The sequence below is a fragment of the Leucoraja erinacea genome, chromosome 23 (assembly GCF_028641065.1).
Source record: "Leucoraja erinacea ecotype New England chromosome 23, Leri_hhj_1, whole genome shotgun sequence".
NCBI lineage: Eukaryota > Metazoa > Chordata > Chondrichthyes > Rajiformes > Rajidae > Leucoraja > Leucoraja erinaceus.
This window is the reverse complement of record NC_073399.1, coordinates 9,391,735-9,416,485: the sequence shown is the minus strand read 5'-3', so window position 1 is coordinate 9,416,485 and position 24,751 is coordinate 9,391,735. Positions and strand designations below refer to the sequence as shown.

General features: G+C 47.8%; 1 protein-coding gene across 2 annotated transcripts in view; it reads left to right on the top strand.

The window, feature by feature from the left end:
• The window catches only part of aspscr1 (ASPSCR1 tether for SLC2A4, UBX domain containing), a 170,786-nt gene that overhangs the window by 144,866 nt on the left and 1,169 nt on the right, over positions 1–24,751 (top strand). For both annotated transcript variants that reach the window (XM_055653819.1, XM_055653818.1), the window contains 3 exons: positions 7,445–7,496; positions 10,721–10,790; positions 21,659–21,837. In XM_055653819.1, coding sequence (XP_055509794.1) covers positions 7,445–7,496; positions 10,721–10,790; positions 21,659–21,837 — 301 coding nt within the window. The remainder of the gene's footprint in view (positions 1–7,444; positions 7,497–10,720; positions 10,791–21,658; positions 21,838–24,751) is intronic.

Sequence of the window (24,751 nt, the reverse complement as noted above, 5' to 3'; positions counted from 1 at the left end):
AACTAACGCTCTATCTGCCTATTGTGGCGTCCTGAAATCTTCCGGTGATTTATCTTTTGGATGAGAGATTCTCCGAGTGTTTATTCATTGGATGTACCTGAATCATTTGTACATTCTCGTCAGTACAAAGTAGTTCTGTCAGTAAGATAAACACAAAGTGCTGGAACTGTGTAGGAAGGAACTGCAGATGCTGATTTATACCGAAGTTAGACATAAAATGCTGGAGTAACGGAGCGGGCCAGGCAGCATGTTTGGAGGAAAGGAATAGGTGACGTTTCGGGTCAGAACCCTTCTTCAGCTACTGCTCCGACCCGAAACGTCACCCACTCCTGCTATCCAGAGATGCTGCCTGGCCCACTCAAATGCTCCAGCATTTTATGTCTAACTGGTATAAATCAGCATCTGCAGCCGTGTCAGTAATCTCGGCTAATGTATTGTCAAATACACGTGATCAGCAGAGTGGCTCAAGATTGTAGTGCAATATCGAGTAGTGCAAAACAAAAGTTAAACTACAATTTGGTCTCCTAATCTAAGATAAGACATTCTTGCCATAGAGGGAGTACAGAGAAGGTTTACCAGACTGATTCCTGGGATGTCAGGACTTTCATATGAAGAAAGACAGGATAGAGACTCGGTTTGTACTCGCTAGAATTTAGAAGACTGAGGGGGGATCTTATAGAAACTTACAAAATTCTTAAGGGGCTGGACAGGCTAGATGCAGGAAGATTGTTCCCTATGTTGGGGAAGTCCAGGACAAGGGGTCACAGTTTAAGGATAAGGGGGAAATATTTTAGGACCGAGATGAGAAAAACATTTTTCACGCAGAGAGTGGTGAATCTCTGGAATTCTCTGCCACAGAAGGTAGTTGAGGCCAGTTCATTGGCTATATTTAAGAGGGAGTTAGATGTGGCCCTTGTGGCTAAAGGGATCAGGGGGTATGGAGAGAAAGCAGGTACAGGACACTGAGGTGGATGATCAGCCATGATCATATTGAATGGCGGTGCAGGCTCGAAGGGCCGAATGGCCTACTCCTGCACCTAATTTCTATGTTTCTATGTTTAATAATGGAATCATCAAGTGAGATGGGCGGGAGTAAGAGTGTGCTGATGCATCTCCACAAAGGGGAGCAGTTTTGAAGATAGCTGAGACATCTATTAAGGAAAACACAGTCAAAAGTAAAAATCAAAGAAATTGCAGATGTTAGAAATGTAAAATTAAAAAGATAAAATAAAAGGGGCGGGCACAGGGGTAGAGATGCTGCCTTACAGTGTCAGAGACCCGGGTTCCATCCTGACCACGGCTGCTGTCTGTATGGAGCTTGTGCGCTCTCCCTATCACCGCATTGGGTTTTCTCCAGGTGCTCCGGGTTTCCTCCCACACTCCAAAAACGTGCAAGTTTGTAGGTTAATTGGCTTGTGTAAAAATTGTCCCTGGGTGTGTGTAGGCTAGAACTTGTATAAGGGGTGATTGTTGGTCAGCATGGACTCAGTGGGCCAAAGGGCCTGTTTCCACCCTGTATCCCTAAAACTAAGCTAAGCTGTCTGGAATGTGGGAGGAAAACATGAGCATCCGATGAAAACCCGCACGGCCATAGGGAGAATGTGCAGACAGCATCCGTGGTCGGGATCGAACCTGGTTCTCTGGTGCTGTGAGGCAGCAACTCTACCGCTTATGATGGAGAATTATAAATTCATACGTGTGGAAATGTGATTTATATTTTCATAATCCTGTAACCTTGTCTTGTAAGACAAATTATCTCATTATTTACTAAGCAGCAGAACGTGACCTGCAGTGTGACACTGTCGAATTGCAACAATGAGTTTGGATGAAAGAATCGACTATAATATGCTCCCTCGTCTGCTTTGTTCTTGGTGTAATTTATGGAAGGCTCCAGGTTGCCCGGCATTGTAGAGGTGACCATCTGGATGTGTTTGATCATTTGAATTTTTAATGTAATGTATATTTCCACATTGCGTTTGTGAGAGCTTTAGGAATGTTTTAAGCGCATTAATAAAGGATTCTTTTAAACTCTTCCACACGCCACACTTCTCCCCCGCCTCCCCTTCTTCACAACTTCAAGAATACTATGAATTAGTTCTGAGGTTTCGTTTAGTTTCGTTGAGAGACACAGCGCGGAGACAGGCCCTTTCGGCCCACTGGGCCTGCACCGACCAGCGATCCATGCACATTAACACCATCCTACACCCACCCAGGGACAAATTTTACATTTACCAAGCCAATTAGCCTACAAACCTGCACGTCTTTGGAGTGTGGGAGGAAACCGAAGATCTCGGAGAAAAGCCACGCCGGTCACGGGGAGAATGTACAAACTCCGTACAGACAGCACCCGTAGTCGGGATCGAACCCGGGTCTCCGGCGCTGCATTTACTCTACCCCAGCTCTACCGCTGCGCCACCGTGCCGCCCTCAAACAGCCCCCCCCCCCCCCCCCCCCCTGCATCAGTCTGAAGAAGGGGTTTGGCCCGAAACGTTGCCTATTTCCTTCACTCTAAGATGCTGCCGCACCCGCTGAGTTTCTCCAGCATTTTTGTCTACCTTCAATTTTCCAGCATCTGCAGTTCCTTTCTTGAACATCACATTCTAATTAAATAAGTCTCCTTGGCTTCATTTTCTCTGTTGACTTTATGTAGAATTTTTCTTTATAAACAGATATCCCTGCTAAGTCTAGGCTTCAATACAAAGTCCACTGTGATTGTGAGAGAAAACCATTAAAAAAAAATCATCTTTTGGATGAAGCTTTCCCACACCTTAGCGTAGAAACAATCAGATTCACCAATGTTTGCAATGCTGAGGCTGCAGTCTGAAGAAGGGTCCCGACCCGAAACGCCACCCATCCTTTTCCTCCAGAGATGCTGCCTGACCCGCTGAGTTACTCCAGCACTTTGTCTCTATCTTCGGTATATACCAGCACGCGCAGTTCCTTTCTACGCGTAGCTCCGCCAGGGCGTATCGGTTGCCACGGACAAGTTGGGCCGAAGGGCTGTTTCTGTGTTGCCTGTTTCTGTGCTACCCGTCTCGATTATTTCAATGGATTGTGCACCGTAGGTTAATATCTCCATTCATGGTTCGCTGGGGAACGGAGCTTGTGTATTAGTTGGAAAATGGGAACGTCACCATCCCTGGGCTCTTTATGCCTGGCACCCCAGTCTGGAATACCACCCTCACTCCACGAAACCACAGTTCCTCCCCGGTTAAAATTTCGAACAAAGATGCAGTTGTTTGACAAATGTCAATAGACAATAGACAATAGGTGCAGGAGTTGGCCATTCGGCCCTTCGAGCCAGCACCGCCATTCAATGTGATCATGGCTGATCATCCCCAATCAGTACCCCGTTCCTGCCTTTTCCCCATATCCCCTGACTCCGCTATTTTTAAGAGCCCTATCTAGCTCTCTCTTGAAAGCATCCAGAGAACCTGCCTCCACTGCCCTCTGAGGCAGAGAATTCCACAGACTCACCACTCTCTGTGAGAAAAAGTGTTTCCTCGTCTCCGTTCCAAATGGCTTACTCCTTATTCTTAAACTGTGGCCCCTGGGTTTTATTTTGCCGTGTAAGACCCTGGTCTTCCCACCAGCAACCGCGCGGGGAGTGGAAGACACCTTGCAAGGTAGACTTTTTTGTGCAGCGCGTTATTTTCAAACCAAACGTTGCAAAGAACCAAGAGGTGGACTCAAAACTAAATACATGTCCTTGAGAATGGGAAGATTCAGTGTGTGACAGGCGCGGTGCCAAGTTGTGCCTGGCTGCCGACTGCAAACAATGCACTGTTTTCTGCTTATGACAGGAGCTGATGTGCCAGAATTATGGAGTTTTTACAGCCTCACGCTGCACTGCCTTCCCCTTGCCAAATGGGCAGAAAATAACTGCGTGGGAACTAATTGACAGGAAATGCCCTTTAATGAGAGAGTAAGCCGTAGAGATCTTGATTGCTACCTGTCGTTTGTTGCACTTATCTCAGGGCATTTAGCATTCAAAAATAATTCCAGCGCTGCCTAAGCCTTCTGATTTCAGATCAAGTTTAATTGGTATAATTTAAGCTGCAGAACGGGGCCACTTGGAAGCGTGCCAGACCCACGTATGATAAAAGTTGATCAAAACTGGAATATTAAGATATAGTTTAATTTATTGCTAATTGCCACTTGGCTCATGGAGAAACAGAGAGACAGCCTTACTCTTAGCGATCTCTGCCACTGTCACCCTCACCCCCCACCCCACCCCCCCGACTCCATCCAGTAATTAATTCCTGCATTCCAAAGATTCACACAGTGGATGTAAGGGACATATAACAACCTAAACACGAGGAAGTGAAATGATTTGTTGTGTGGAAGAAAGGGGAAGTCGCTGACACTTGCTTGACGCGGTCGATTACTTTGTATGTGATTCAAAGGCAAAGGATGCTGTGGAATGCTCCCCCATAAGATTATCATCAGCCTGATGTAACCTATCCCATGAAAGATTCACAGCGGGTTTTTTTTTTAAAACCCAAAGAATGCGCAGCTCGGAGCTGCAAAGCGGAGAGCGACCCCTGTCTCTCACTCTGAGGTACAGCTGGCAGGGGCCCCGACTGCCTTTTGACTATTCACTAGGTAATTCTCCCCGAAGCTAGGCACAAAGAGCTGGAGTGACTCAGCGGGTCAAACAGCATCTCTGGAGAAGAGGAACAGGTGGCGTTTTGGGTCGAGACCCCCCTCTTCAGACCTTCTCCCCACAGCCTTTCGCTGGGATCATTCGGCCCAAAGTTGATTCTAAGTCCCCTGCCCCCTTTTCTATGTTCAAATAAATCAATCAGCCACGTTTCGAGCAGAACGACGTGCAGATAAATATTCCGGGAGTAGGGGCATTGCATTCGAATTCACAAGAAAATAAATGCAAACCAGTGCACTCTATCCATGTGCATGGATGCTGTGGATAAGGTCAGTGGACCAGATGTGGGCAGTTAACACGGTCTTTGATCAGCTCTGCCTCGTGTCCCTGGGATATATCATCCATAAAGAAATGTAGATAGATCTTGCTCTCCCTGAACTCCAGGTATCGGCCCTACCCACACCCGGAATAGACGTCGTAGAGAGAATCGGCGTCTGATGGATTGGTTTGAATAAGCAATGCTTCCACACGACATGTGATGTGTATTGAAAGTACTGAACCGCATCTACTTTACTCAGCACACTTTGCCAACAACTTCTCAGCAGTCATAATGTGTAATTATTCAGCTGTATGAAACAGGAACTGCAGATGTCGGTTTACAAGAAAAAAGACGGAAAGCGTTGGAGTAACTCAGCGGAAACGTCACCCATTCTTTTTCTCCAGAGATGCTGCCTGACCCTGCTGAGTTAAGGGCCTGTCACACTTGCGCGACCTTTTCGGCCACCAGAAAGACGCTACGACTCTTTGGAAACCTCTTACGACCATACAGGCGACCCCTGGCGAAATGCCCCCTGGTGACACCCGCGACATGTCGCCAGAGGTCACCTGTATGGTCGTGAGATGTCTCCTAGTCACCCAAAGAGTCATGGCATCTTTCTGGTCCCCACTGAATTTTCAACATGTTGAAAACTTTCGGCGACCTATGACGGATGCCGGCAGCCGCCGAAAAGGTTGCGTAAGCGGGACAGGCCCTTAACTCCAGCAATTTTTGTGTCCATCTTAAGTAAAGGATTCTTGCTCATAATCCTGGCCGCATTGTTGAAGGTGTTAACTTCCAGATAAGAAGGAGGTTCTAGAAACTGTTTGCTGTTTGTAGACACAAAATGCTGGAGTAACTCAGCGGGTCAGGCAGCATCTCTGGAGAAAAGGAATAGGCGACGTTTCGGGTCAAGGCCCTTCTTCCGGCTGAGAGTCAGGGGAAAGGGCAACGAGAGATATAGACGGTACATAGAACAAGTGAATGAAATATATGCAAAAAGTAACAATGATAATGGACAGGTGGAGCCCACAATGGTCCATTGTTGGCTGTGGGGCTAGGTGATAATGAGTTATACAGACAGTGAAACTCAACAGGGCGACAGTGAAACTGGTACGGTGACTAGGGTGGGGGAGGGACGGAGAGAGAGGGGAATGAAAGGGTTACTTGACATTAGAGAAATCAATAATGCCCAGCAGGTGATAAAACTTTTAATAAAGAGCTGAGATTCTGATCACATAGATAGATGCATAGAAAATAGGTGTAGGAGTAGGCCATTCGGCCCTTCGAGCCTGCACTGCCATTCAATATGATCATGGCTGATCATCCATCTCAGTATCCCGTACCTGCCTTCTCTCCATACCCCCTGATCCCTTTAGCCACAAAGGCCACATCTAACTCCCTCTTAAATATAGCCAATGAACTGGCCTCAACTACCCTCTGTGGCAGAGAGTTCCAGAGATTCACCACTCTCTGTGTGAAATATGTTTTTCTCATCTCGGTCTTAAAGGATTTCCCCCTTATCCTTAAGCTGTGACCGCTTGTCCTGGACTTCCCCATACCAACTAGTGTCATCAAAGATGCAAAACGAGAGCCTGCTGACATACCGCATTACAGCATGATATGGCAGCTGCATCATGGCAGACAGGGAGAGGCTTCAGAGGGTAACTAGGACAGCACAGAAGATCATTGGTTGCCCTCTCCCCTCCCTGATGGATATCTACACCTCCCGCTGCCTTAGCAGGGCAAGGAATATCATCAAAGACAGCTCCCATCCTGCGCTTGGACTGTTCGATGCTATAGGTGCATCAAATCCAGGACAAATAGACTCAGGAATAATTGTTTTCCGAAAATTATAACTACTCTTAATTCAAATTCACACATGCACTGACTTCACAGCCCAACACCCGGACTTCCATCTGTATATATGTATATAGCGCCGCAGAATTGTGCACCTATCCCCCCCCCCCCCCCCCCCCCCCCCCTTCCCCCTTCTGTTTTAGAACTGTTTTTGTTTTCTGTTTCTTGTTTTTTGTACTAAATTATATGTATGCACTGAGTACGAGCAGCTTTTAATTTCATTGTACATGTATAATGACAATAAATGGCATATCTATCTATGCAAAACTTTTTTACTCATCTGCGGTGTGAAATTGCATGAAGAACTGTTTTCGTGTTTGCAAAGCATTTTAGAATGTGCTGACGGTTCCATCTAGGTGCAAGCTTTCTTTGCCAAATTTGATAAAACTTGATTTATTTTCTTTTTCTTTGCATTGCTATATTTGTCCATGTTTCATCCGGGCTTAATGTAGACGGCAGCCCCACATCTGCGAGCTACAAGAGCGCAGATCTGCAAGTGTCCTGGCGGGTCTCGGTAAAGGGAGAGAGAAAATCTGTTTAGTATTCATTTCTGTGGCTTCATGGCCGGCGCTTTGGGTTGTTGGGTTTGCGTTAGCTTGAGAGTGAAGACATAATGACAGCCATCTGTGGAGATACATCACTATTCTTTGTTCTTTTTGCTTCAGGCAAACTTATTTCCTGCAGCTCTTGTCCACTTTGGCTCTGAAGTTAGAATGGGTGAGTAACATAACCTTACTTATTTTGATTTCCACGAGTTACTGTTTCAGTGATTTTGTTCTATGACTCTTCCTGCCCCTGGATACGTTGTGTAATTTCTTCTGGAATTGGCTTCATGATGCTTCTTCTTCCACCTGCTACCTTTTTGGTGTTCGGCATGGGTCTACATATTAAAATAAGCAATCTCCTATTTCTGGTCCTCCCGCCCGCAATCTTAACTAATTGATCTTCAGCGTGAATTAACGGCAACAGAGGAAATAAGGTCCATTGGCTTAAAGAACAGTTGATTGACTTGAACAGTAGAATTCAAACTTTAGGCTTTACTTCAACTTTTGGAGATACAGCGAGGAAAACAGGCCCTTCGACCCACCAAGTCCATGTCCAGCGATCACCCCGTACACCAGCCATGCCCCCCTACACACTAGTTACACAAAAATGCTGGAGAAACTCAGCGGGTGCAGCAGCACCTATGGAGCGAAGGAAATAGGCAACGTTTCGTCCCGAAACGTTGCCTATTTCCTTCGCTCCATAGGTGCTGCTGCACCCGCTGAGTTTCTCCAGCATTTTTGTGTACCTTCGATTTTCCAGCATCTGCAGTTCCTTCTTAAACCCTACACACTAGGCATGGGCTCAGTGGGTCCAGGTGATTCTTGCAATGGTCACAGATGCATTCAGATCAGTTTACACACTAGGGACAATTTGCAATTTTACCGAAGCCAATCAGCCTACAATTCTGTACATCTTTAGAGTGCGGGAGGAAGCCGAAGCACCAAGAGAGATCCCACGCGGTCACGGGGAGAATGTGTACAGACAGCCCCCGTTGTCAGGATGGAACCGTTGCGCCACTGTGCCGCCCAGGTAGCTAAGCTCAATAAGGTTATGAGGGAATTGCATCTTGTGCTGATCTTAATGCATCTCTGACCATTGCAAGAATCACCAGGATCCTCTCAGCCCATTCCTAAACTTGACAGATTCATTGACGACGGCAATCAACGAAATAAGCAGCTTTCCAGCTATGTCAGTTTTGCTGAACACAGTCCACCTAAACCTACCTGATCTCCCGGTTGCTAAACACTTTAACTCCCCCTCCCATTCCCACACTGACCTTGCTGTCCTGGGCCTCCTCCATTGTCAAAATGAGGCCCAATGGAAATTGGTGGAATAGCACCTCATATTTCTCTTGTGTAGCTTACACCCCAGCGGTATGAATATTGACTTTTCTAACTTTTGCCTTCCCTCTCTCTCCATCCCTCCCCCTCGTCTGACTGTTCTCGTTTACATTTTATCTCTGTTTGCTTTGTTGTTAACTTCTCCTAGCAAACAATGATTTATTCTACATTTTTACTTGATCTCCATCCCCTTTGTCACATTTTCACACCTTACACTTCCTTATCTCTGTGTCTCCCACTTCCCTGATTCAGTCCGCAGAAGGGTCAGGTTCCGAAACGTGGCCCATTCCTTCTCTCCGGAGATGCTGCCTGTCCCGCTGAGTTACTACAGCATTTTATGTCCATCTTGCATGTATTTTCAGGTTGTGAGCGGCTGTGCTGGACCAGGAAGTGGTTGGCACAGCCAGGTGTCAAGTGTGCAGGAGAAACCTTAAAAGCACTGCACATGACCAGTCTGAAGAAGGTTCCCAACCTGAAACGTCGCCCATTCCTTCTATCCACAGATGCTGCCTGGCCCGCTGAGTTACTCCAGCACTTTGTGTCTATCATTTGGTACAAGCCAGCACCTGCAGTTCTTTGTTTCTATGTAAATTGACATAAAATGTTGGAGTAACTGAGCTGGTCAGGCAGCATCTCTGGAGAAAAGGAATAGGTGATGTTTCGGGTCGAGGCGCTTCATCAGCCTACATCATTGATTCCTACGTGTTGGTATAGACTGTGATAGCTGTGAACCCTTGTGTAACAGGATAGTTTCTCCCTGTCATTTGGCATTTTGTCCCATCTACCCAGTGGAGTGATGCAGCTCTACCATGCACCTCTTGACAGTTTTCACCTGTATAATTAAGATAAATGATAGCTTAAATTAATGAATGCGATGGCTGGGTCAAATACCTTCACTTGTCTGAAATATTTAATTTTAGTTTAGAGTTGCGGCGCGGGAGCAGGCCATTCGGCCCATCGAGTCTGCGCCGACCAGCGGTCCCCCCACATTAACACTATCCTACACACACTAGAGACAGTCCCTTTCGGCCCACCGGGCCTGCACCGACCAGCGATCCACACACATTAACACCATCCTACACCCACCAGGGACAATTTTTACATTTACCAAGCCGATTAACCTGCAAACCTGTACGTCTTTGAGGTGCGGGAGGAAACCAAAGATCTCGAAGAATGCCCACGCAGGTCACGGGGAGAACGTTCAAACCCCGTACAGACAGCACCCGGAGTCAGGATCGAACCCGCGTCCCTGGCGCTGTAAGGCAGCAACTCTACCGCTGCGCCACCGCAACTGCCCGTGATCGGCGTAAAGGCAGATATAATGATGACATTTAAAAGACAATGACATGGAGAGGAAATGTTTGGAAGTCAAGCAAGTGGAACTAGCTTTGATTACGCCTCTTTGTCATCAGGGATGAGTTGGGCCAAGGGGCTTATTTCCGTGCTGTTTCGCACTATGACCAGCTACCTCCTTGTAACTTTTCTGGATCAAAAACACTTTACATTAAATGCAGACACAAGGAGCTGTAGATGCTGGAACCTTGCATAGAGCACAGAGTGCTGGAGTAATAGGCTCTCTAGAATGAGGCATCATATTGTGGAGGACAGCATGGTGTTTCAGGGGGAGTCCATGCGGAGGGTCACCAGCTATTGAGGTAAGGGGGCATCAGTCATTAAATGTCTCATTCTGTCAGAGTCTTGGTGACCCCCTGGCACTCTCTGCCACAGTGGGGGGACCATTCATTGCTTTTTGATTAGACATTCTTATGAGAGAAGGCAGGTACGGGATAGAGTTGGTTGATCTCTCTAGAATCTATTGATTTCTTAAGGGGTTTGGACAGGCTCACCTAAGATCTGTTTCTATGTTAGGGAAGTCCAGGACTCGGGCAGCATCTTGGAGGATAATGGGAAATCCTTTCAGGTCGGAGCCCAAGAACATTTTTCATTAGAGAGTGTCTGAATTCTCTCTTGACTCTCTGCTTTACAGGCCAGGGTCTCTTTTTAAGAGGGCTAGTTGTCCCTTGAAATATTTTGATCTCCTCTTATCCCACTTAGATCACTACTTGTGTGAAGAGTTCCTGAAGCCACCCGTCTCTGTGTCTCAGGCAGACCTTGCTTTAATCAGGTTCGTACCTTCATTGCAGTAACATTTTGCGTGTAGTCTTTTGCTAATCCAGAGGTAATTGCGAGATTGTTTGTGAAACCAATTTTCTAAACTTAAAATCGAACAGACATTGATTGTTCAATGATCTTTGCATCGCCGTATACACTTGTGAAGTTGACTGCCTTAATGGTTGAATGCTTCATTTGTCTCGTGTGCAAGTGCACAGTGACATTCTTTTTACATATTTGCCCATGTGGGCATGCCCTTGTTTTGGCCCATTTCCAAACTCCGATCTGCCTGCGTGCTCGGTCTACTGGAGCGGCTCCCGATCCAGGCGAGCCCCAGGCTCCTGCATGGCCTTCCTCCGTCAACCTCGACCGGATCGGCCCGTGAACCGACGTCCCTCTCCTGTCCTCTCCTTTCCTCGCTCGGCCATCTATGTTTCCCGCCTCCATTTCTAGAAATGAGAAAATTGTTCCTAGCGTCAAAATGAATGAAGCGCCCAGAGTGCTGGAGTAATCCAGTGGATCAGGCAGCATATCTGGAGAACATGGGTAGGTCACAATGCACAGCTCTTCAAACCTGTCTTGCACCTGTTCTTATCTCTGGCCTTTGTTCCACCCTCCTGCCTGCCAAAAGTAACCCCTTCTCGACTGTATTACATGCCACTCTTTGTCCTGCCCCACCTCTTTTCCAGCTTTCTTCTCTCCCCCGACAATCAGTCTGAAGAAGGGACTTCACCTATCCTTGGTCTCCACAGATGCTGCCTGACCCGCTGAGTTAATCCAGACTTCAGAGACACAGTGCAGAAACAGGCCCTTCGGCCCCCTGCGTCCGCGCCGACCCCGTACGCTAATACTATCCCAGACACTAGGGACAATTTACAGAAGCCAATTAGCCTACAAACCTGCATGTCTTTGGAGTTGGGAGGAAACCGGAGCACCTGGAGAAAACCCACCCGGTCCCAGGGAGAACGTACAAACTCTGTACAGTCAGCACCAGTAGCCAGGATGGAACCCTGGTCACTGGCGCTGTGAGGCAGCAACTCTACCGCTGCGCCACCATGCATCCCTCCCCTGTCATTGCCAAGTTCTTCCAGGCTCAACCCCATGGATCAGATTATGCAGCGTTGACAAATTGAAAATTAATGAATGCATTGTTGTTGCTGCACTCAACAAATAGAACATTTTTGATGTTATTATTCAGTGCACAGTAAACTGCTGACGCTGTAGTTAGTGTTGAAATGTTCTTTGTTTTACTAACTGGACACTGCTGTAGTCGCTGGCCGGCATGTATAACCCACTGAAGCTGAAAATGATTATGGGTGAAAGTGATACTTCACAGAGAAAGGTGTTGGATGAATACTGGTATAAGACAGAACAATAGTCAATAGGTGCAGGCAAGAGCGGAACTCACTATCAAAACATGGAGGGGACGGGGGACACAATTTTTTGGCAGCCTCGCGCGCATGCGCACACACGCACGTGCGCGCGAGGCTTCGGAGGCTCAATCCAGCGCTAAAAGCGGAGATTTTAAAATCGGGATCACAAAAACTTGAGGGGGATGTCCCCCACCTCTCAAAACATGGCGTGTCCCCCCTGGCCCCCCTGGGTTTTCCGCCCCTGGGTGCAGGAGTAGGCCATTCAACCCTTTGAGCCAGCACCGTCATTCAATGTGATCATGGCTGATCATCTCCAATCAGTACCTCGTTCCTGCCTTCTTCCCATATCCCCTGACTCTGCTATCTTTAAGAGCCCTATCTAGCTCTCTCTTGAAAGCATCCAGAGAACCGGCCTCCACCACCCTCTGAGGCAGAGAATTCCACAGACTCACAACTCTCTGTGAGAAAAAGCGTTTCATCATCCCTGTTCTAAATGGCTTGCCCTTTATTCTTAAACTGTGGCCCCTGGTTCTGGACTCCCCCAACATCGGGAACATATTTCCTGCCTCTAGCGTGTCCAAGCCCTTAACAATATTATATGTTTCAATAAGATGCCCTCTCATCCTTCTAAACTCCAGAGTGTACAAGCCCAGCCGCTCCATTCTCTCAGCATATGACAGTCCTGCCATCCCGGGAATTAACCTTGTAAACCTACGCTGCACTCCCTCAATAGCAAGAATAGACCTTCAGGGTCTCGACCTGAAACGTCGCCTATTCCTTCTCTCTGTAGATGCTGCCTCACCCGCTGAGTTTCTCCAGCAATTTTTGACCACATACTGATGGAAGACAATTTTATATTGTGATTTGGGTTGTGAATGTATTCTGTTGTTTGCGAGCAAGAGTGCAGGTAATCTTTTACAGCTGGCTGGTCTTTACTGGCACACAATATTCATAAACACAGGTGTTTTTATCAACAATTTGCCATTTCCATGGTTACTTATCGATCATAAATAATATGGAGATAACAGCATTTTTTATTTTTTTTTTTAAAGTGATTGATTTATTTATTTTGCAGTCGGGCAAAAATCACAGAATAAAATACGTCAGTGAAGAGGTGGAAAGGGATTGCAAAATAAATTACATGTTTAAAAGTTTTCTCTGTTTGTTCCTGGAATAAATGCATCCATTAATGTAAAATGGGCATTTTGGAAAACAGCAGTGAAAGAAACCCGTTCATGTGCAGTGGCCGAAATGCATTCCAGAAGTAAAAAACAAACTGCTGAAGGAACTCGGCGGATCAGGCAGCATCTGTGAAGGGAAATGGCCAGGCGCCGTTTCGTGTTGAGACCCCGTTCATTCCATAATTTGTCTTTCACAGACAATTTTCCCCTTCCAACTTGGCTGGCATTTTTTAAAGCTATTAAATCCGATTCCTTTCAATAATGCAAGCATTCTGATTATATCTTGCCTGTTGAGACTTATTTTCCCTTCATTAACTTAGTTTAGTTAGGTTAGTTTATTGTCACGTATACCGAGGTACAGTGAATAGTTTTGTTGCATGCTAACCAGTCAGTGGAAACACTGATAGACAATAGACAATAGGTGCAGGAGTAGGCCATTCGGCCCTTTGAGCCTGCACCGCCATTCAATATGATCATGGCTGATCATCCAACTCAGTATCCTCTACCTGCCTTCTCTCCATACCCCCTGATCCCTTTAGTCACAAGGGCCACATCTAACCCTCTTAAATATAGCCAATGAACTGGCCTCAACTACCTTCTCTGGCAGAGGATTCCACAGATTAAACACTCTCTGTGTGAAAAATGTTTTTCTCATCTCGGGCCTAAAAGATTTCACCCTTATCCTTAAACTGTGACCCCTTGTTCTGGACTTCCCCAACATCGGGAACAATCTTCCTGAATCTAGTCTGTCCAGCCCCTTAAGAATTTTGTAAGTTTCTATAAGACCCCCCCTCAATCTTCTAAATTCTAGCGAGTACAAGCCGAGTCTATCCAGTCTTTCTTCATATGAAAGTCCTGACATCCCAGGAATCAGTCTGGTGAACCTTCTCTGTACTCCCTCTATGGCAAGAATGTATTTCCTCAGATTAGGAGACCAAAACTGTACGCAATACTCCAGGTGTGGTCTCACCAAGACCCTGTACAACTGTACAACTACAACTTCAATGTGTTCATGGCTGATCATCCCCGATCAGTATCCCGTTCCTGCCTTCTCCCCGTCTCCCCTGACTAGATAGGGCTATTTTTAAGAGCCCTATCTAGCTCTCTCTTGGATCGAATTGGATTGGATTCAATTTATTGTCATTGTCTCAATTAAGAGACATCGAAATGCTATTTTCCTTACAGTCATACAAATAAATTAAAAAAAACACAAAACACAGAAGTCCACGACACAACATCCCCGCAGCGGCACCAAAGTTCCCCACTGTGAGGGAAAGAACCAAAGTCCAGTCAACCTTCTCGCTGATCTTCCCAGATGCTCCCGAGCACCCCGTAGTCGCCGCTACGGGTGGCCCGATGTTCAGGCCCTCTCGCCGGGAACGATGGAACCCGACGTCAAACGGGAGAACATCCTCAGCGGCCTGGACCTCTGAATCGGCCACCTTCCACCGGAGTCCGCGGCTCCCGAAGTCCACAGGCCGAGCTGGGCGGAGATTCACGCTGGTGACCTCCGGCAAAGGGTCCCAGGACTCCGCGATGTTAAAGTCAGCGCCGCCCGCGTTGGGATTTTCGATGCAGCAGGCCCAACACTCCGGAGCTCCAAACGGCGATCCCAAGTGAGGCATCGCCCGCTCCGCGATGTATCCAGCGCTGCGCCACCGCTGCTGGAGCTCTGGTCGGTCCCGGCAGGAAAGGCCGCGGCCTACCTACTGGATTGACCTCCGCGACTCAAATAATAGTTGCATCCTCACCAGGAAGCGATGAAGGACGGTTTCCCCCTTACCGTACCCTCTTTCCCCCCCTCTCTTGAAAGCATCCGGAGAACCTGCCTCCACCGCCCTCTGAGGCAGAGAATTCCACAGACTCACCACTCTCTGTGAGAAAAAGAGTTTCCTCGTCTCCGTTCTAAATGGCTTACTCCTTATTCTTAATCTGTGGCCCCTGGTTCTGGACTCCCCCAACTCTGGGGAACATGTTTCCTGCCGCTAGCGTGTCCAAGCCCTTAATAATCTTCTATGTTTCAATAAGGTACCCTCTCATCCTTCTAAACTCCAGAGTGTACAAGCCCAGCCGCTCCATTCTCTCAGCCACGATGCAATGGTGGAGCGGACCCGAAGGGCTGAATGGCCTCATCCTGCCCCCTACAGTATATCTCATGGTCTTGTGGTCTTATAAACCGACTCAAACTTTGAATTCCACAGACTCACAACTCTCTGTGTGAACGTCTAAAGTCTGTTGTGGTGGCGTAGGTAGGGAGGAATTGTTTGTTTTTGCTGAGGGACTGTTCACAAGCAGAGGATCAGGTCCGTCTGCGGTGATTGTCAACCCACGGTGGCCTTTGTTTGAGCAGTGAGTCTAACGATTGGCAACGTGCTGCCTTGAACTGCTTTGGAAGCAGATGTAGGAACTTTCGAACGGGGTCTGTATATGCACTTGAAAAGAAATTGGCAGAGCTGTGGGGAAAGTGGAGAGGAGTGGCATTGATTGAATCCATGTTTCAAAGAGCTGGCACCGGTACAACGTGGCGAATGGCCTCCTGTTCTCCGATTCTAACTCTTGGTTCCAAGAACAACTAATAATGGTCTCTAAGTCTGCAAATTTTACACACATTTCAGCATTTCAAAGAGGAAAAACTTCCTAATGTAGGTAACATATGGCTCTCCAAAGGGCTTCCTTGACCAGACCATCCACAGAAATGTGCCTCTGCCGAGGTGGTATTTATTCATTACTTGGACCCAAACTCCAAAAAGAGTCTCCTGCTTTTTAAAACTTGTTAATTCTTTCAGCTCAATTTCTCAGCCCATCTAAAGACAGAAAACATATGTAATAAGAAGCAGTAATTCTGTTTTGGGGCAAGCATCGTGCGTTATTTTATAATCATTTACAGCCAGCTCTTGGTGGCATTCAGGGTCGATTAGATAACAAACCTTACGTTGCCATTTGCTGTCCAAGAGAATGCAGATGCCAGTTTACCCCCCAAAAAAACGCAAAGTGCTGGAGTAACTCAGGGGGGGGGTCAGGCAGCATCTCTGGAGCGTTTGACAGCACTGGGCCTCTACTCGCTGGAGTTTAGAAGGTTGAGGGGGGGACCTCATTGAAACGTACAGAATAATGAAAGGCATAGATAGAATGGATGTGGGAGAGGATGTTTGCACTGGTGGGAGAGTCTAGGACCAGAGGTCTTAGTCTCATTATTAAAGAGCGCACTTTTAGAAAGGAGGTGAGGAGGAACTTCTTTAGTCAGAGGGTAGTTAATCTGTGGAACTCATTGCCACAGGGGGCTGTGGAGGCCAAGTCAGTGGATATTTTTAAGGCAGAGACAGACAAATTTTTGATTAGAACGGATGTCAAAGGTTATGGAGAGAAGGCGGGGAAATGGGATGAGGAGGCAGAGATCAGCCATGATTGAATGGAGGAGTGGACTCGATGGGCCGAATGGCCTAATTCTCCTCCTATAACGTGAACTTGTGAGAACATGGGTAGGTGATGTTTTGGGTCAGGATCCTTCTTCAGATCCTGTGGTCTGCAGGAATCTACTGAGATTGTACAATGTTTCATCAGTTGCTTGGAGAGATTTTGGGGGGGGGGGGGGGGGGGGGGGGGGGGTTAGGTATACGCACCTCTTTACAACAGAGCACTGTGGTGCTTCACGGCGCCAGTCTCAGGTTCAATCCTGACTTTGGGTGCTCTCTGTGCGTGTGGAGTTTGCACGTTCTCCCTGTGACCGCATGGGTTTCCTCCAGGTGCTCCGGTTTCCTCCCACATCCCAAAGACGTGTGTGTGTTTTTTGGTTGAGTGGCCCTCTGTAAATTGCCCCCCCAGTGTGTAGGGAGAGGGTGAAAAAGTGGGATAACACAGAACTAGTGTGAAAAGAGACCGATGGCCAGGGTGGACGTGGTGGGCCGAAGGGCCTGTTTCCATGCAGTGTCTATTGTCGATCTCTAAACTAAATTAAGCTCTTCACTGCTGGTCAATTTGATTGAATGAGCAGTTGGCTATCTTCTTGGATACAGCAGAACATTCAAATGATATGAAATACCTGGGAGTGAATTGGAGACATGTGGAATGGATGACACCGTTATTTCTTTGGTGATCGTACACCTTTCTAAGATCCTCCTGCGCTCCAAGGAATAGAGTCCCAGCCTGCTCAACCTCTCCCTATAGCTCAGACCCCCCCCCTAATCCTGAAAAACATCCTCTTAAATCTATTCTGCACCCATTCCAACTTGACAACATCTTTCCCATAGCAGTGCCCAAAACTGAACATAATACTCGAAAAGCGGCCTCACCAACGTCTCATATAACTTCAACATGACCTCCCAACTTCTACACTCAATACTGACGAAGGCCAAAGTGCCGAAATCCTTTTTGACCACCTTGTCCACCTGTGAATCTACTGTCAAGGAGTGATATAGCTGCACACCTATTCTGTTCTGGTTCCCTCGTGTTACTGAAAACATACTGCATTTGATGATTGTGGATTTATTTGTCGTTGTGTTGGTGTGCAGCATTTAAGAATGTAATTGTTCTGTTCACAGCCTCCATGACAATTCAACACTCTTGTTCTCTTGGATCTACGTTGTAGCTGGCCTGTGGGTGATTCTGCTCTAAAAATAAGTTAGCGGGCAGAGACACAGTTCAAGCCAGTGTCCACTGCCGTGGGTCATGATGTTTGACCTTCCAGTGATGTGCTGGTGCGGAACAAAGACAAAAGGCCAAAGACAGACACAAAATGCTGGAGTAACCCCAGCATGTCAGGCAGCATCTCTGGGGAAAAGGAATAGGTAACGTTTCGGGTTGAGACCCTTCTTCAGACCCGAAACGTCGCCCATTCCTTTTGGTCCCAGATGCTGCCAGACCCGCTGAGGCACTCCAGCATTTTGTGTCTATCTTCGGTGTAAACCGGCATCTGCAGTTCCTTCCCACACAGACAAAAGGCTGGCCCCGCAGACATCCCGAACTGTAAGTGGCACAGGGCGGAGACTAAACGATTCTTCACGTTGAATAGAGTCGTTCCCCTGCTGATGGTCAGACGTACGCTGTCAGAAGCCAGGCGTATCATGAGCGGTTTTACAGTCATAGAGTGATACAGAGTGGTAACTGGCCCTAAGGCCCAACTTGCCCACACCGGCCAACATGTCCCAGCTACACTAGTCCCACCTGCCAGCATTTAGTCCATATCCCTCCAAACCTGTCCTATCCATGTACCTGTCTAACTGCTTCTTAAATGTTGGGATAGTCCCAGCCTCGACTACCTCCTCTGGCAGCTTGTTCCATGCATCCACCACCTTTGGTGTGAAAAAGTTACCCCTCAGATTCCTATTAAATCTTTTCCCCTTCTCCTTAAACCTATGCCCGCTGGTCCTCGATTCACCCACTCTGGGCAAGAGACTGTGAATCTACCCGGTTTTGGGCCCCATATCTGAGGAAGGATGTACTGGCTCTGGAGAGGGTCCAGAGGAGGTTTACGAGAATGATCCCAGGAATGATTGGGCTAACATGATGGGCGTTTGGGGGGACTGGGCCTGTACTCGCTGGAGTTTTGAAGGATGGGGTGGGGACCCTCATTGAAATGTACCGAATAGTGAAAAACCTAGATGGAGTAGATGTGCTGGGGATATTTTGCAGGTTTGCTATTGTCTGTTACTATTGTAAAGCGACTTTGAGTCTTAGAAAAGCGCTATAAAAATTAAATTTATTATTATTATTATTATATTTCCACTAGTGGGAGAGTCTAGGACCAGAGGCCACAGCCTCAGAATAAAAGGACGTGCCTTTAGAAAGGGGATGAGGGGAAATTTCTTTAGTCAGAGGGTGGTGAATCTGTGGAGTTCATTGCCACAAACGGCTGTGGAGGTCGAGTCAATGGATATTTTTAAGGTGAAGATTGATAGATTATAAGAGTGTCAGAGGTTATGGGTTGAAGGCAGGAGAATGGGGTTGAGAGGGAAAGATAGACCACCCACGATTGAATGGCAGCGTAGACTTTAATTCACATGTTTAATCGATAATGTTTTATTATTAATGTTGAATGTTTTACGTGTCATTCCTAACTGTCACTGTATGTCATGTTGTCACCTGTGGGCAGAGCGTCAAGGCAAATTCCTTGTATGTGAATACTTGGCCAATAAACATATTCATAAACTTCGTAAACTTGATAAAACTATTGGTCGAATGTCCTCATTTTGCTGGTAGAATCTATGATGAACTTAGCAGCCAGCTGGTCAGCCCAGCCCACCCCACACCTGGGAATGAGAAAGGCCAAAAAGGGGGAAATGTTTCCCATCCTATCGAGAGCATTCTTACCAACTGCATCACAGTATGGTATGGCAACTGCTCTATCTCCGACCGGAAGGCATTGCAGAGGGTGGTGAAAATTGCCCAACGCATCACCGGTTCCACGCTCCCCTCCATTGAGTCTGTCCAAAGCAAGCGCTGTCTGCGGAGGGTGCTCAGCATCGCCAAGGACTGCTCTCACCCCAACCATGGACTGTTTACCCTCCTACCATCCGGGAGGCGCTACAGGTCTCTCCGTTGCCGAACCAGCAGGTCGAGGAACAGCTTCTTTTCCAGCGGCTGTCACTCTACTAACAACGTACCTCGGTGACTGCCATCACCCCCCCCCCCCCCCCTCCGGACATTATTATTATTTTTTTTTTATTCAAATCGTTTGCTATGTCGCTCTTCAAGGGAGATGCTAAATGCATTTCGTTGTCTCTGTACTGTACACTGACAATGTCAATTAAAATTGAATCTGAATCTGAATCTGAATCTGATCTCAGAAAATTAAATGGCTTTCCCCACGCGTTTCTCCTTCAAACTCTGCACTCACCACTTGGCTGCCAGTGGCCTATCCTCCGGGAAATGGAAGAGTTCTTCCATGACTTTGAAATCCGTGCTGCTTCCTCAGTCGACTCAGCCTGAATCCGGAGGCGAGTGAGTGAGTGAGTGAGAACCATGTGCCTTCGCTCTCAGCAGAATGCTGGAGTTGGCAACGGTGATTTCACAGAACCCACATTTATAGCAAAGCATCACAGAAACAGCTCAGGCTTGGAAGCAGAGTGTAGAAATCAGCTCCTTACCGCTTTGTTACTGACACCTTGGCAGTTGGAGCTTCTTTACTAAGGTGCCAGTGAAAACAACTGTATCAAAACATCTTACATATACGGGTGCATCAAAGGTAACTTCATTCTTCACGTTACTGTTCTCGACCAAGGCAAACAGCGAATAGGGCAACACGATAAAGTGGCCGCCTCACAGCGCCAGAGACCCGGGTTCCATCCTGACCTCGTGTGCTGTCTGTACGGAGTTTGCACGTTCTCCCCGTGGCTGCGTGGGTTTTCTCCGGGTGCTTTCCCCTGGGTGTTCGGCCCACATTATGAAGATGTACAGGCTTGTAGGTTAATTGGCTTTGGTAAGTTGTAAAATTGTCCCGAGTATGTAGGGCAGTACTAGTGTACACCCCGTACACTAGTGATCACTGATGGGAACGGGCTCGTTGGGCTGGAGGGCCTGTTTCCGAGCTGTGTCTCTAGAGTAAAGTATATTTGTGCAGACCGCATTATGAGCATTTTAAACTTTAGAGATACGGCGTGGAAGCAGGCCCCTCGGCTGACCAGCGATCACCCCGTACACCAGCACTATCCGACACATTGCGGACAATTTACAATGTTACCAAAGCCAATTAACCTACATGCCTGCACGTCTTTGGGATGTGGGAGGAGACCGGAGCACCCGGAGAAAACCCCACCCGGTCACAGGAGAACGTGCAAACTCCGTACAGACAGCACCCGTAGTCAGGATCGAACCCGGGTCTCTGGCGCTGTGAGGCAGCAACTCTACCGCTGCGCCACCGTGCCGCCAACTAAGTCCCCTCAGCAGGGCACCTTGGTTATACTCCTCACAGTCCACGGCCTCCTCTCAGCAGTCAGGTGGTGTAAAGACAGGTCAGATAGAGAGAGCAAGGCAGCTGAAGCAATGATAGCAAGCCGGAAGCAGAGCGGTGATTAGCATGCTGGCTTTTGTCTGTTTGATTTAACCCCTGCAGCTTTGAGTCTCTCTGATCAGCTAATTACCTCCTGGGTCACAAAATCCGCTTTGTTCACGGTGCTTGGGTTCCGTTAGAGCCCTGCGTGAGTGAGTTCCCATGGCCTCTTAAGCTTTGAAAGCGGCATCCAAGTTGCGCAGCCATCCCTGTGTCGGAAGGAACTGCAGATGATGGCTTGCGCCAAAGCTGGAGTAACTCAGCGGGACAGGCAGCAACTCTGGAGCGGCGGAATGGGGGCTGTTTCGGGTCGAGGCCCTTCTTCATTCTCTGTCCTCTTCAGCTCCATCTCCAGGAATGCAGCTCCTTCCACCAGTTCGCTGCCGTCAGACGCAGAGCTTCAACCCTGTGCCAGCAGCCTGCAGGACGAGGAGACGAGGAGGGAAGCGGGAACAGCGGCATCAGCATCGGGCTCCAAGCCAGCTCCCCCGAGCAAAGTGCCCAAATGGCTCAAGCTGCCAGGTAAAAAACTGCTGCCATGTGTTCATCTCCACCCTCTTTTAGCTCAGTTATTGTTTCGGGGACACAGCACGGAAACAGGCCCTTCAGCCCACCGAGTCCGCATTGACGGGCGGGCAGGCGGGCGGGCGATCCCCGCACATTAACACAAGCCTACACACGCTGGGGACAATTTTACACCCATAGTGAGTGTACAAACCCAAGCCAATTAACCTACAAACCTGCACGTCTTTGGAGTGTGGGGGATGGAAACCGAAGCACCCGGAGAAAACCCGCATGGTCACGGGGAGAACGTGCAAACTCCATACAGACAGCACCCGTAAGGATGGAACCCGGGTCTCCGGCGCTGCAATAATACATGATAATTAGCATTTCTTTGCTGCCCATGTCTCTCGCTCGTAGTACTGAATTCACCTGCGAGGCTGTGCAGCTCAGAAACAGGATCTTATGTCCAACTCACCCATGCTAACATAGACACCCATCGAAACTAGGCCAACTTATCCCTCTACACCGTTCCCATCATGTATCTTTCCAAGTGTCTTCTCAGTACCTGCCTCAACTACTTTCCCTGGCAGCTTATTCCATGCGTACACCACCCTTGAAGTAAAACATTTGCCACTCCGGTTCCTAGCCCCTTGCACCTTGCCTATAACACGGTGCCCTAAACTGAACACAATACTCTAAATGTAGCCTCACTATTGTCTTATATAACTGCAACACGACCTCCCAACCTCTATACTCAATACTCTGACCACCCTACCCACCTGTGACGCCACTTGCAAGGCCTGTACTCCGAGCTCTCTCTGCCCCACATCACTCCCCGGAGCCACATAATGATTGTGCAACGATCATTCTAAAAATTAAAAAAAAACAGAAAACATGGAAGAGACACAGCAAGTTAGACAGCATCTTTGGAGAGAGAAACAGGTTAAAGCTGGGACTCGACCCGAAACGTCACCTATTCCCTTGCTCCAGAGAGTTAAGGGCATGTCCCACTTTCACGACCTAATTCACAACCTCTGCCGAGTTTGCTCTTGACTCATACTGGTCGTTATGGTCGTCACGAGGCCGTAGGTAGGTCATGATGCCAGTCGTAAGTACACGTGGCATCAAATGGGTCGGGTGTTTTTCTAACCTGATGAAAAATGTCCACGAGTAAAAAAGGTTGTGAATTAGGTTGTGAAAGTGCGACAGGCCCTTTACTCCAGCTTTTTGTGTCTATCTTGAATCTCATTGACCTGAAACACTAACTCTGCCTCCGCTCAGTCCGTCTTAACCAACCTGATCTCCCGGTGGCTCAGCACATCAACTCCCCCTCCCATTCCCAATCTGACCTTTCTGTCCTGGGCCTCCTCCATGTTCAGAGTGAGGCCCAGCGCAAATTGGAGGAGCAGCACCTCATATTTTGTTTGGGTAGTTTACACCCGAGCGGTATGAACATTGACTTCTCATAGTTCAGGTTTCCCACTCTCTCCATCCACTTCCCCTTCCCAGTTCTCCCACCAGCCTACATTCTATCTGTGTCCCTCCCACTCCACTGACATCAGTCTGAAGAAGGGTCTCGACCTGAAACATCGCCCATTCCTTCTCTCACCCGCTGAGTTACTCCAGCATTTTGTGTTTACCTTCGACACTAACTCTGCTCTTTCCCCAGAGATGCTGGCTGACCTGTTTTGCATTTCTACCACATTCTCTTTGTATTTTCTGTTTCCCACATTTGCAGCTTTTTTTGTTTTGTTTTTGCTCTTCAAGTAAAATTCTGTGAAATTGTTCTTCCTCGTGTTTATGGGTGCCAACATGTAATTATCCAACAACTCCTGCAGCTACCACTGGAACTGCGCAGTTTGTGGTGACATCTCCATGTGTTTCAGGAGGTCCTGGAAGCGTTTGTTTAGTTGTTCATTCTGTTTTTGGAGAGTAAACAGGGGGGCGGCAGGTTTAATTGCCTCTGAATGTGAACAGCCGTCTCAAATGAAGCCAAGAGAGATGGTTTGAGGTTTGGAGTTTGGCTCCGTCAAGCTTGGCCGCTCACCAGCCCTGGAGATGTGGATCAGCTCAAAGAGTTTCAGCTGTTTGGGTTTGTTGGAGGCTAGCTGGCTGGGCTGGACTGGCTCATCCTCACTCCTGCTATTGAGGGGAGCCAAGCGCCAACAGGTGAGATGTTTAGATCACTCTCGTCTTCTGCCCAAACCAGACTGTGGTTTGCCAGACTCTCCAGCACGTGTTTCAGACACATCCTGACACACAGCGGTGTTGAACAGTCTCCACATTACCAGATCCCAACTACGGCTGTTGTCTGGGCGGAGTTGGCACGTTCTCCCCGTGACCTGCGTGGGTTTTCTCCGAGATTGTCGGTTTCATTAGAAACACAGAAAATAGGTGCAGGAGGAGGCCCTTCGAGCCAGCACCGCCATTCTACCATGGCTGATCATCCTAAATCAGTACCCCGTTCCTGCTTTCTCCCCATATTCCTTGAGTCCGTTAGCCCTAAGAGCTATATCTAACTCTCTTGAAAACATCCAGCGAATTGGCTCCACTGCCTTCTGTGCCAGAGAATTCCACAGATTCACAACTCTCTGGGTGAAAACATTTTTCCTCATCTCAGTCCTAAATGGCCTCCCCCTTATTCTTAAACTGTGACCCCTGGAGGGTGGGTATTTTTATTGGTACATGGTGGGACAAAGGCTAGAGATGAAAAAACAAAAGGTGTGAGCTCGGAGAGAAGAGGTTATGGAATATGAAGCCAGAGGAAGGGATAGAGGTGGAAGTGAACTATTCCATACTGCGAGTCCTTTGGATGTGGTGCAATTAATGGTGAAGAAAAGAAGAACTTGTTGTTCCTTTCCGAAGATCCGCTCGCAATCTTTGATCTTCTGAAGAAATTGTCTGATCGCAGAAATATCCAGCGCTCAGACAC